Here is a 13,508-nt window from a genome sequence, read left to right as displayed (position 1 = left end):
GAGAACGAAGGACTAAAATTAGCGTTAACTGTTGTTGCTTGGCTTGGAACAGATGCTGTCCGTTGGATGCTAATATACGGTGGATGCTATGCCTCAAGGCGCGTTGTGCCTTGCCTTAAGCGAGGCACTGGATCTCAGTCCGTTGGTGGATGATATCCTGGAAGGCATAATGGGAAGATACGGAGCTTTGAGGCTCACAACCTAGCCAGATAAATGCTTTCTATTGGAGTTGGCCGGTTTGTTTGGCTGGTTATGCCGCGTTTCCCCGAAGGGACGCGGCGTTTCCGTCTTTCTTTCCCACGCGTAGCTCTCTCATGACAACGGGCGAGGCTCCACAAAAAACTGCCATTTCAGCCGTTCCTCCAGGACCTGTCCCGGAGGTGCTTTAAAACTCGGTTCATGCAACAATGCGGACGACTTCAGTCAACCAAACGACACATTTTATTTCTCAGCCCATGCAATAAAGAGGCCTGCAGGCTACCAAACGAGCCCTAGATGTCCTAGTCATGTTGGGGTGTTCTAGCAGATCGGCAGTTGGGATAGACGGCCGGCTATTGTGGGCTGGGCCTCAGCCTCGTGGGCTTTCCATATTTGCCAAGCATAGGTTTCTCACTGGCAACGTTGAGTCCGGCCCTGATCAGTCCTACAGCGAGATGAGCATGCTCCGCGAATGCCCTCGCTTGCCGGTGGCGGCGGCGCCGCCGCCGCTGGAATACGACAACCTGCTCTTCGAGATCCTCCTCCGCCTCCCTCCGGAGCCGTCCTCCCTCCCGCGCGCCTCCGCAGTCTGCAAGCGCTGGCGCAGCCTCGTCTCCGACCCCGGCTTCGTCCGCTGTTTCCGCCGCCACCACCGCCGGAGCCCTCCTCCCCTCCTCGGCTTCTTCAGTCAAGGTGCTCGCGGAATCGCCTTCCAACCTACCATGGAGCCCCCCAACCGCGTCCCGCCCGGCCGCTTCTCCATGCCGCCGGACGTCGGCTTCTCCATCCTGCCGGGCGCTCACTTCCACTCCAAGATCCTCGGATGTCGCCATGGCCTCATGCTAGTGCTCCAGCAGAAGCTGAAACAGGTCCTGGTGTGGGACCCGGTCGCCGGCGACCAGCACAGGCTTGCCGTTCCCCCGGGGTTTGACACGAGCATAATCCCGATCCAGGGGACGGTGCTTCGCCGTGCTGGAGACGCCTACCATTTCCAGGTGGTATTGGAAGGCTCAGACAAACAACAAGTGTTCGCCTGCATTTACTCGTCAGAGACCGGCGTATGGAGTGATCTTATATCAACACTCCTTCCATACGAGGATTTCATGTATATGCCATTGATGGGCAGGACCTCTGTGCTGGTTGGGGATTCCGTTTACTGGATGTTTGCTGGGACTCCGCGTGCAATTCTCGAGCTTGATTTGGGTAGGCAGAGCCTAGCTCTGATACATCTGCCGGTGGAGATTGCCCTTTGCAAAACTTGGAACTTCATGGTTATGCCGGCAGAGGGTGGTGGGCTCGGCTTACTCTTCTTGACTGGTTTTACTGCCCAATTATGGAAGATGAATACTGATTGTCATGGTGTTGCTTCATGGGGGTTGGGAAGAACTGTAAAACTGGACAAGCTACTTTCCCTCAATTCAGAGGAGCAGAGAGAGTTCCCAGCGATTGCAGGTTTAGCTGAGTGCAATAATGTGGTGTTCCTCTCTACAGATATGGGCCTATTCATGGTCCAGCTTGAGTCTTTGCAGTTCAAGAAATGTTCCGAATCCAGAGCGGCGTTTTTCTATCATCCATTTGAAACTGTCTACGCTGCAGGTAACAGCATACCTTTACACTGCAAATAGTAAAAAATCAGATTTATTTTACAGAATGCCGTTCACATTCTTGTCTGTTAAGCTAATAATTTCAAGTATGACCGTAGTAATTACTTCTTTTGCTGCTCAGCATGCTGTTCTGTAGAATTCTGAATTCTGTCCTGTTACTATGTAGTGGAGTTTTATACAATGGTTATGATCTGGAATTTTTTTTGTTTTACCGGTATCTAGTTTAATTTGTGTTGCAATTTCTGCCTCTATATCCAGTTTATTGGCTGTCATCATCCCACTGTATTGTGGCTTTTGTGATTGAAGCAGGGATGGGGGTACCTCGTTTGCCAAGAAATATGTACTGAAGTTGTTTTTAATATTCTCACATTATTATTATTATTATTATTATTATTATTATTATTATTATTATTATTATTATTATTATCATTATCATTACCATCGGACAAGATGGTTCAAGTTAGGTAGTCGAACTCTCTTTATCAGTTTAGTGCAGCAGTGCTTTTTTCTTCTCAACATGTGATACATAAAAGGTGGAGACAACTTACATGGAAAATTAGCCTGGACCAATTAAAATGTTAAATATATAGTTCAACATGTACATTTGGGAAGCTTAACGCTAGTTTTTAGTATTCTACTTCTTGTGATCTTGCTAATAATCCTAAATCTGGAACAATGACTTGGTTTAATATATAGAAAACAGTTGTTCATAACTTCATATTATCACTTTTAGGGAAGTCCTGATGTGAGTGCCAAGTCAATTTGTTCCAAAAACATATTTAGTTCATTTGCATTTTCAGGCTGTATTCATTAAATTTGGCTAGTCATGATCACCTATGTTGCTAGGCTTATTAGTATGAGCATGTTTTATTTTACTTGTATTAGATATTGCAGGAAACAAGCTTGAGAATTACTCTAGATAACTCTCTCTTCCAATTAGCCAATACTAATTTTTCATATACTTAATTGAGAATAGTTTGTCTAGCCTGTATCTGTAATTGGCCATTAGTCGCTAGTATAATTTTGTTTACTCTAAGCTACATGTATGCTTTGTGTGCAGTCTAATTTTCTCAATTTGTCCACCATAAATGTTTAATACATGATACTGAAGACATGATCGAAGTGACAAGACTAGATTCATCATAAAAACTGTGCTAATCACGAATTAGAACCTTTTATTTGCACTAACATATTATCATTAGAACCAATGCAGTTTTAAAAAATGGCATCTATTTTGTAGTGAAGGAACTAAGGAAGTTTTAGTTAATAAGATGATGTATATATGATCCCTTTTTGAGGTTGAGTTTGATTAAATTCGATTTTGAGTGACTAGCTACCTCGTATATTTATAGAAATATGGATATGAGCTAGAAACCTGAAGTTTTTATTTTCTACTCCATGAACCTCTCACATGTCTATGATAGTAAATAATACTTCTAATGATTTTGTAAGCTAGATGTGGATCAGCATTTTACCTCTACGTGGGGTTATTTGAACCACTGTCTCTTAGCATCTGCGGAGGCCTGATGGCAAGATACTAGAGAATGTGTACAGTAAAAGTTGGAATTGTGCCACTAGACTAAATTTCCGATCACATTTTTTTTTCTTCTATTGTTGGGTTTTCCCAATAATGCTGAACTTGATTCAACATTGTATATTTTAGTGCAGTTTCCCCAATGGTCACGCTATTGTTTACTGTCTGAATCATAATTTTTTGTTCAATTGTATAACTTCAATGATTTTTGCATGATTGAACAGTCAAATTGGTTGGACTAATGACATCGTTGCTACACAGGTATCTAGTATTTTTCTCCAGTTGCTGAGGTGTAGGAATGGACTTGTTTGCTCTGGGCTCTTCCGTTCTGAATAACTTCACGTGGAGCCAGGTCAACCATCTGAATAGCGTCTGCTGGTCAACTGGAAATTGCACTTGTAGGAGTTAATCATTTAATCTTGGCAACTTCCCTGTACTACCTCCGTTTCAAGGAATAAGGCGCACGCGTATTCCAAGACGAACTTTGACCATAAAAATTGAACAACAAAATCTTGATTATATTATATGTAATTAGCACCGTTGGATTCGTATTGAAAAGTACTTTCTAATGATGCTAATTTCACTCAAAAAATCTTTATATATTTGAAGTAATTCTTGGTCAAATAAAAAACACGTAAAACGAGGACGCCTTATTCCTTGAAATGGAGGTAGTATTATCTAATGTCTGACACGGTGAAGAATGATGAGGACATAGTGACTTAGTTCGGTTGATTTGTACTTAGCTTGCGGTACATTTGCTTAATGATTTCCAACCAAGCTCGTTGAAGCAAGCTTGCCTGTCTGACGACGTTTGCTGGCATCTTTGTGTCTGGATGTGCTTCTTCTCACAGTATATGTTTTGATTCTGTTATGTTCAGTAATGCTTAGCGGTTAACAGCTAAGATTTGCATACTGAAGAGACTAAGGTTTGCATACTGAAGTAACTGAGCCCTTTCTTCCATTGCAAAAATAAGGAACAGCTTAAACCTCTCTATTACGGTCAGATGTGCTGCTCGATAGAGGATGCTTTTGAATTGTTCTGAATAACATAAGCCTTGTTGCGGATTAGCCTCGGACCACGTCCATGTTCCTCTGTCTACGTACAGACCAGTTGCGGCTCGAGTTTCTAGTAGGTCGAGCTTTGTGTAGACGTGTATATTTTTTTTTTGAGCTTAGTGTAGACGTGTATATAGACCACCGTGTCTGCATGTGGACCGAGTCATTATCTGTCTCAGATGATGCCGGGCCGGCTGGCCGGTGCAGAAGCAGCCTTCCTCAGGCAGAGAGGCAAGGGTAATTAACCAGGCGGTTGACAAAGTACCTTCATGTTGCAACGCCTCTCCCCTCTCTCTTATCTACTCCCTCCGTTCCCCAAAGATTGTACTTCGAGCTTTGTTGAAAAGTGACTCAGTTACATATAAAAAAAATACTTCTTTTGGTTCAAATTAATTGACTCATCTTTGGGTAAATACGGATGTATTTAGACGTTTTTGTTGACCCCATACAACTAGGTCTAAACAAAGTTGAGTCAATTAATACGAATCGGAGGAAGTATTAATATTTATGAAATCGAATACTCCATCCGACCCATATTAAGTGGGAGATGGAGTAGCAAATAGTTATATGGTCTATTTCATTATGAATCTACGGATGCTGATTTAATGGCATAATAGTGTTTTTCTTTGTAGTGTGAAGAGAAACTTAATAAAGTTTGCATTCCAAAAATGATGGATGTAAACTCTTTATGGGATGAGGGGAGGAGAAAGATGTACCTATGTTCCAATGAATAAGACACACATGCTTTTAAAGATGAACTTTGATCAAAAGAAATGAGCAACAATATCTCAATAACATAGTACATACTTAATAATATCTCTATAATGAGAGTGGTGTTTTGGCACATGGGAGCATATGCTCCCTTTATTTTTGAATGCATGCTATACATATTTTGATTTTTTTTAAATTGAAACTAAAAATTACCACGTACATCTTCACGTGCTACGCTCTTACAAATTCATTGCATGAAAAATTGACTTGTCGTGTGGCCTGTGTAAAAAAGACAAAATTCAATGCTAAACATAAGGCTTTCAATTTTTTTTTCTCTTTTTTACATAGACCACAAAAAATATTGGTTCGTTGCGAAACTTGACGAACGCACATATATTGTGGGAGATGTACATGTAGAATTTTTTGTCAAAATGTTTCGATATTTAAAAATATAATTTTCTAGTAGAGGGAGCATATGCACCCGGGAGCCAAATTGAATTTCTGTTCTATAATATAGTACATACTACCTCCGTTTCAAGGAATATGCGTGCTTTTTTTGACCAAATATTACTTCAAATAGATAAAAAATTGTTTGTATGAAATTAATATCATTAAAAAGTGCTTTTCAATACGAATCCAACGATACTAAGTACAAATAATATAATTAAAATTTTGTTGCTTAATTTTTATGATCAAAGTTCATCTTTGAATACGTGTACGTCTTATTCCTTGAAACGGAGGTAGTACTACTTGATAGGGAAATCCTCTTTGACTCATAGGTGTAGATGCACCCTTTGTCTAAAATATACATTTCAAAATGCTCACACACTAAGTTTCGCAAAGAAATGATATTTTTTATGAGCTATGCAAAAAAAGACAATTTTTGGTCATTGAAAATAGCTTTTCACGTGACATGTTTTTATGTTTTTTACGTAGCCCACACAAAATGTCTTTTTTCCACAAACTTTTGTGAGTGAACATAGAGTGTCCAAATGTACATCCAGGATATCTTTTTCAATTTTCCAGTATAATTTAGTTTTCTTAATAGGTGCAGTTAGACCCATGGGTCAAAACACCATGTCCATACTTGATATTGTTATAGATTCATACTGAAAAGCATTTTCTATTGATACAAAGTTTTCTTTCGGAAATGTGTGCCAGTCCTATTCATTGGAATGGAGAGACATCGGCCCCTTGCTTGCTAGCCAATTATTCCTCTGTTTCTTGCTATAAACATCCACAAATTTACTGTCTATTTCTGAACTCTGCGAACTATATAATATAAGGATCCACGATATTGTACAATTCGTTTTCCAAGTTCAATTAAAATAAGGGAGGCACGTAAGCGCGTACTAGAGTTTAGGCTATTTTCTTCTTGGCCAAGATATTTGAATTTTTATTGCCGAAAAAACGGTTTCACCAGTTTCTAGAAAATTGTAATGCCAGATGAAATTTACTGGTATTTAAATAATTTTTTGATTAATCTGTAAATCTTTTGACAATTTTTTGGTTTGTATTTCCGAAAACATAGTTTACTCATGTCTCAACGGGCATTTTTTGTTACGGAGGATAAAAAAACCCTGCTCTAGTGTCCATATCGACGACCACGAGGGAGAGGTGGCAAATTTGTGGATCTCCGAAGGCTTGTAGTCGTACATGAAAAGGATGTGTATGCGATGTTTATTTTATTTTTCTCAAAAGTAAGATGGCGAAATCGTTATGAAAATCCTGGGAGCATATAGCTAACATTGCATCGATGCGTTATATATTTTTTTTTTGGCAGTGCAGCAGTCTATTAGAAACATCTGAAGATTTTTTCTGTTGAGAGGACATATGGATCGAGAATATTATCGCACCTTCTTTTTAAGCGTATAAAATCTCTATAACTCAATTCCTTCCCTGGGTAATTAACGTACGTAGTAAACACAAACTTATAACAGTAAGTAAGTAGTCCTAATTCTTAACATATACTACCTCCGTTTCAAGGAATAAGGCGCACACGTATTTCAAGACGAACTTTGACCATAAAAGTTGAGGAACAAAATCTTGATTATATTATATGTAATTAGTATCGTTAGCTTCGTATTGAAAATTACTTTTTAATGATACTAATTTCATACAAATAATGTTTATCTATTTCAAGTTATTCTTGGTCAAACGAAGAACACGTAAAACAAGGGCGCCTTATTCCTTGAAACGGAGGTAGTAAAAGTTTTTTCCGTAAACAAATAGATAGACGTGTGGTAGGAAGTTAGGGAAAAATAAACAACGTGGCAGCAGTAGGAAGTTGCGCGCGCGCGCGAGACCACGAGGAGGTATATCGTCGTGGAAGCGAAGCACCAAACGGCCCCGGAGCACGCACGACCCACTCAAAAGGAGTTTGGAGTTGGGTCACGCCACCCTCCCGCTCGTCCCCGGCTTCCGATCTCGCGACCACACCGATCGTCGAGACGAGAGACGAGACCCTTCACCAACGCACGCTCCACCCACCGCCCACCGCGACGACGGGCTCCATGATCCTACCTAGCTGCCTGCTAGACGTACAGGACACCGACCGCATAGTGCTCCTGCTAGCTAGCCAGCTGCTCGATCGCCCGGCGTCATGAAGCCGGCAGGCACGGCCGCCGAGTACCACCACCACCCGGCCTCCCCGCGCGCGTCGCAGTCCCAGCGCCGCCGCCTGGCCGCCGTGGTGGCGCCGCTGCTGCTCTTCCTCGCCGCCGCGCTCTCCTTCCCCTCCGCCCTCCGCCTCCCCGCCCTGCAGTTCCCGCCGCGCCTGCCACTCCAGCAACCGCCGGCTCGCTCTCCTCCTCCTCCTTCAAAGCGCGTGGCGGTGTGCCTGGTGGGCGGCGCGCGGCGGTTCGAGCTCACCGGCCCCTCCATCGCGCGCCACCTCCTCAACAGCCTCGGCGACGACAACACCGGCGTGGACGTGTTCCTGCACAGCCCGCTCGACGCCGACGCGTACAAGTTCTCCCTCCTCGCGCGCGCCGTCGCGGACACCACCACGCTGGCCGCCGTCAGGGTGTTCCGGCCGGAGCCCGTGGAGGAGACCCCCGAGCGCGCGCGCGTCCTCACCGCCGCCAACTCCCCCAACGGCATCCAGGTACGTAACCTCTACCACCACGGTAGCACCACGTTGTTCCTTGCTTGCCTCTAGTTTGGAACTTTGGATTGCTTGCTTCGTCTCTCCATGCATCCCTGCTCTTGCTTGCCGCGCATTGCATCCATGGAATCTTCTTCCTTGTTAAACAAACCTCATTATTTTAAACAAAATCGACGGATCTTGCGTGCGAAGATTCGATCGGTCCATCAATCAGCCCGACAGCCAGCCCCCTTTCCGAAGCAAACACATAAATAAAGATCAGAACCTTTTTGCGTATAGTAGCTTTGTTGCACGCCTCGCTTAATTGGGACCCGGATCGTAACGGAGGCGGTTTCTCTCGCAGTAAAATCAATCCAGGAGGCGCGCGGGACGGTTTTAAACACTCTTTGATTTGATTCGTTTCTTATTTAGAGTCCAACAAACTGCAGATTGCCGGCCTAATTAAAGAAGATGGCACGATCTGGTACATAGCGTCTTGCAGATAGACACCTACTTAATTGCGGATTTGTTGCTTCAGATAGAAGATGGGTTACCATCCATCTGCATCTTTTCGTCGTCCTTGCATTGCGAACTCGAAACCGACGTTCGCGCGCGCGTTACATCAGCACTGAAACCCGTGGCCTGCTGGAGAGGAAAAAGGTAGAGGTCCTACGCGCCTGCCTGCCTACCCTGCCTGAAAAACTGACAGCGAGCCCCCACAAAACGATCGTTATCGACCAAACGTCTCTAACCGGCGGCTGGCTTGACATGAGGATCTGAAACTTTGGTCGACTTGTTCTACGGATGAGAACGTATTTTCGTAGATATAGTTCGATCAAGATCACACTGGACCAACTTGATTGAATTCCGATGGAGAGAGATCGAGCAGGGCAAGCGAACAAACTGGACACGTCTACTTTAGCCTAGGTATAGGTAGCGACGCCTGCATGCCAACTTGTTCCAAGTGGCAGCACCCGTCTCACACACAGGTCGATCACCTAATCTATTAGGCCCTGTCAAATACAGAAAATATTCGGTGGTAACGTACGATTTTGATTCTGTTTCGAGGGAAGAAAGAGATAGTATTAATTTGATTTGTATAGGTAGTATGTGGCGCAGTTGGCGGCTGCGCGCGGTCGTCATGCAAACCGTCCACACGGTCAAAAGTCAATTGAACTGTATTACTAAGGCTGCTCATAGTGGAGAGTAATTTAGACTAGTAACATATATCATGTTACTAGTCTAAGTTACTACCTTCATAGTGGGTAGTAACTTAGATGTGGTGTCATGCAATGTGTCATTAATTATGTTGTAGACTCATATTGTCTTGAGATGTGTGATGTTATGGTAACATAGCTAGTTACCACCTCACTCTCTTTCTTCATTTATTAGTATGCCATGTCACCAAAATGCCTTGAGATGTGTGATGTTACTACCTATGTTACTCCCACTATGAGCAGTATAATACGTACGTAATGCAACTGCCTACCTCAATCGGCCAGGTGGCATATATATGCGTGTATCTAAATAGATGCTCACCCATTTTAGTTCTTTTCATTGTTTTAGTTCAAGAATTATGAAACAGAGGGAGTAGCACCAGGAAAAGTGGTATCCTTGTCTCACAACAAGCTAGGGACAAGTCAAGATGGCATGCCATGGATGATGCAAGGTTTTGGCTCCCTACTTTTTTTTTCCTTCGAGGGAGCTCGGGATTCCCGTACGTACCATGGAAAAACTCAAAAAAAAAAATTGAATTTAAAATTTCCTCAAAACATGCCGCGAAGTGTGATCGATCGACCAAGAACGTGCATGCATCATGCATGCATGGACTTCTCTACTATACCAGAGTGCACGATGACGGTATATTGTACTACTATAACATCGCCAAGCTTTTCTAAGAAAAAGAGAAAAGGTCCCCCAAAAAGTCGATCATCGTCTCCCTTCACAAAAGCTCCTATCCAATAATCCCCTTTCCCGTCTTCTTTATCTTGTTGCCGTCTTTCGAATTCTGCATCCATGTGTCCAACAACCACCAAAAAGATTTATGTGTTGGATAATATGGTACCATTAATAATTATTTTTCGATTGGAGGCAAGAGCAAGACACCAATCACCACAGGTGAGAGCAAATCCGACGTTTGCCGTTTTGCCTGTTGTTTCATCCGGCTTCGGCCGGTCGCTTGTTCTACACACTCTAGCTTGATTAATCACTGGAAACGACAAAGCGAACCAATTGGCCATTTTTAATCAGTGTAATAAGGAGGAGAGAGTAGTGGCACTAATTTATCAAACATCTGTCAATCGATCCAGAGACTGGTTTCAGATCAACGTATATACTTCTTGCAGCACATGCATTCCCCCAACCGTAGAATATACTCAATAATTGACAGATGTGTGATAGTCGCGTGAACAATGCACATGGTTTAGTGTATGATCAGTTGATACTACTTTGCTGGGTTGCCAGTACAGTCCCTGCTAAATGCTAATACTACCTTGGGTTTTGAACATCATCTGACCTGCACATGCATTTGGGAAGAAGACTCCGATCCTTGCATACTACTCCAAAACCATTTGACCAACTAAAACTAATAATAATCTTGTAGGCTCTGCACATGCATGTCACTTCTAATCTCTCTTAATTAACTTGATTTATACTACTTCTAACCTTGCTGGCCATTTGCAACTATGTACGCAGGGTCTTCTCCAGTACTTCCACCTGGTGGAGGGATGCTTGGACTTGATTCGGGAGAGGGAATCTCGAGGCAACTTCACCTACGCCTGGATCCTCCGAACACGTGTCGACGGCTTCTGGACCGCGCCACTCTCTGCGGATGATGCCTTCCCACGCTCCGATGGTGTCTACGTAGTCCCAGAGGGCTCCGCGTTCAGCGGCCTCAACGATCGACTCGGTGTCGGGACCCGTGCCGCCTCAAAGGTCGCGTTATCCCGCCTCTCCATGCTACCCCGGCTAGGCGAGGCCGGGTACACGGACCTCAATTCAGAGGCGGCCTTCATGGCGCAGCTAGAGGTGTCCGAGGTGGCAGCGCGGGAGAGGAGGATGCCCTTCTGCGTGCTCAGCGATCGGAAGTATGCATACCCGCCGACGGGCTATGGTGTGCCCGTGGCGTCGCTCGGGAGCCCTGGCCCGCTCAGCGGGGCCAAGTGTCGACCATGCCGTCGTCCTGTGGCCTGCAGCGAGGGGTGCGCAGTTGAGCAGCTGGAACACGCGTGGAGCTGGACGGAGTGGCGGAACGGGACATTGGAGTTGTGTGACGCGAGCGGACCATGGGAGGACGGGTGGGAGGAGGTGTTCGACCATGCTGCTGGCAAGGAGGCAGCGGAAGAGCGGTTGAGGATTGCGAGGATGGGGATTGAGGAGTGCAAGATAGAGATGGAGGCGCTTCGGGCACGGACGGAGCACTGGGATGTGCCAAGCTCTGACGAGATATGCCGCCTCGGTCTCGGCAGCTCGACAACGGCATCAGCGAGCCGCCGATCCGGCCCTTTCTCTTCGTCTTCAAAAGAGACAAGTAGTTAGTCCAACACCCTTGATAATTTCTTTGTCACTTGGCAAACTTTGTACAAATTTTATACACAAGTGTTAGTGACCAATCAATGATATGTAATATATGGGAGATAGGATTGGCATAGTTGGGTCCTTCTGTATGTAACACGCCAGGATTTTGGAGAAATTAACCTACATGGAATTTTTAGCATTCCAAAGGGACAGATAAAACAAAAATTTGAAAAGTTATTTAGTGTGCTACCAAGGCTGCCATGATTTACAATATCAATGTGCTCTCCTAACTTTTACTAAAATATGTATGCTTGAGCGAATTAATCGAGCACCATGGTAGCTAGATATATTATCTACCGCCACATAAATATCTTATCCAAATCTGATTTAACTACGGAGAAATAAACGACAAATTTCAGTCGTGGAGCCAACAGAAAACAACTGCTTGGTAGCGACACCAGGAAGGTAGTTGCGTGGGCGTGCCAAAGTTGTCCAAGTGGCAGCAGCAGGCGCCACATAGACCATGCAACATGTCAAAGTGAAGGGGGAAATTTTTGCAGCGGCCACGAAACAGGTCGGTTAGATTTTCATGTTTAACCGAAAAGAGGGAGACATTTTGATTTTTATGTCGATGATACCGCCTGCCGAGATTTGGTGTTCGTGCACTCACACAACAAGCAACCCTTAAATTTCCTCTAGAGGTAGTGTGTTTATAAAGTCAACGGTGAGACCATTACTTCCAAAAAAAAAAATACGATACAGACACATTATCACATATACTTTAGTAATATAATGGATGGTCTGTTAATTGTCATGATTGAACGGCAAAAGCTAAATGACCCTATTGAAGTCATGAAGTGATAGTTCTGCATCTTGTGGATGGGGGGGGGGGGTCTATTAGGGATGATACGGTTGACTTTACATAACATGACCTTGATAAGGCTAAGAACCTGAAATTAATTTTATCATTGTTCGGGCAACTCTTAGGACTCAAAATAAAATTTCACAAGAGCCAATTGTTTAGGCACATGATGATGCCACTCTTTATACCGAACTATTCAGTTGCGAGTAAGACCAAGTTCCTATTGGGTATTCCAATACATTACATGGGATCCACAAATGCCTAATGAAAACAAGTCGAGGACCGCATGCAAAAAAGGCTTAGTAGCTAGAAATGGAAGCTACTATCTCTTGATGGAAGATTATTTTTCATAAACTCGGCACTAAGTGATAAGGTATCATATATGATTTTTTTTCTTCCAACTATCTAAAGGAGTCTCACACAGAGTAGATTATTTACGTTCGAGATTCTTTTGAGGGATAGTGAGAAAAAGAAATATCCACTAGCAAGGTGGAATGTCGTTTGTAGACCTAAAAATCAAGGGGGGTATTCATGACCTTGAGGCCAAACATATATAAATTTGCAGCAAATGACTTCTTAAGCTACTCACCGAAGATGGGGTTTGGTGAAGTTTTCAAAAAAGAAAGTACATATGCTCAAATTGTTTTGTTCTTCGTCTATTGAAACAGGGTGACTCTCATTTTTGGGATGTTCTGATGGCGACGAAGAAACATTTCTTCCATTGTGGATCGTTTAATATTAAGGATAGTTCGGAGATTCTCGCATAATAAAAAAAAGACAGTTTAGAGATAAGATTCTTAGAGGATAACTGGTTAGGTAATAACACACCTTAATGTTTTAAAAAGCACCGACCTTGCGTGCCAAGATTCGATCGGTCGAAGGAGGCGTGCGCGCGGTTTATCTCGCACTAAAATTCAATGGGCGCGCCGGGCGGTTTAAGAG

At 43.6% G+C, this 13,508-nt stretch overlaps 2 protein-coding genes across 3 annotated transcripts; both read left to right on the top strand.

Moving 5' to 3' along the window:
* Nucleotides 1-957: 957 nt before the first annotated feature.
* LOC124691622 lies at nt 958-4,031 on the top strand. 2 transcript variants are annotated; one of them, XR_006999019.1, is made up of 3 exons: nt 958-1,794; nt 3,598-3,769; nt 4,005-4,031. XR_006999019.1 is itself a non-coding variant. In XM_047224910.1 (2 exons), the coding sequence occupies exons 1-2, from the start codon at nt 960-962 to the stop codon at nt 3,603-3,605; spliced, it is 843 nt and encodes a 280-aa protein (XP_047080866.1). In that variant the 5' UTR covers nt 958-959; the 3' UTR covers nt 3,606-3,835. The 2 variants fall into 2 exon arrangements, 1 of the variants encoding a protein (XP_047080866.1); XM_047224910.1 differs by lacking the exon at nt 4,005-4,031 and having other exon boundaries at nt 3,598-3,835.
* Nucleotides 4,032-7,705: 3,674 nt separating this feature from the next.
* On the top strand, nt 7,706-11,937 carry LOC124689561. Its single transcript, XM_047223073.1, has 2 exons — nt 7,706-8,209; nt 10,883-11,937. Exons 1-2 carry the CDS (start codon nt 7,706-7,708, stop codon nt 11,723-11,725), a joined length of 1,347 nt encoding a protein of 448 aa, XP_047079029.1. The 3' UTR covers nt 11,726-11,937.
* Nucleotides 11,938-13,508: the final 1,571 nt, after the last annotated feature.

The sequence above is a fragment of the Lolium rigidum genome, chromosome 2 (assembly GCF_022539505.1).
Source record: "Lolium rigidum isolate FL_2022 chromosome 2, APGP_CSIRO_Lrig_0.1, whole genome shotgun sequence".
NCBI classification, from domain to species: Eukaryota; Viridiplantae; Streptophyta; class Magnoliopsida; order Poales; family Poaceae; genus Lolium; species Lolium rigidum.
Note: the sequence above shows the minus strand (reverse complement) of the source record. Positions and strands in the feature narration are given on the sequence as shown.

Bases quoted from the DNA above. Each gene is read 5' to 3' on its own strand.
- LOC124689561 (XM_047223073.1), top strand. From the start codon at position 7,706: ATGAAGCCGGCAGGCACGGCCGCCGAGTACCACCACCACCCGGCCTCC. The intron at 8,210-10,882 runs GTACGTAACCTC...CTATGTACGCAG, and splicing joins ACTCCCCCAACGGCATCCAG to GGTCTTCTCCAGTACTTCCA.
- LOC124691622 (XM_047224910.1), top strand. From the start codon at position 960: ATGCCGCCGGACGTCGGCTTCTCCATCCTGCCGGGCGCTCACTTCCAC.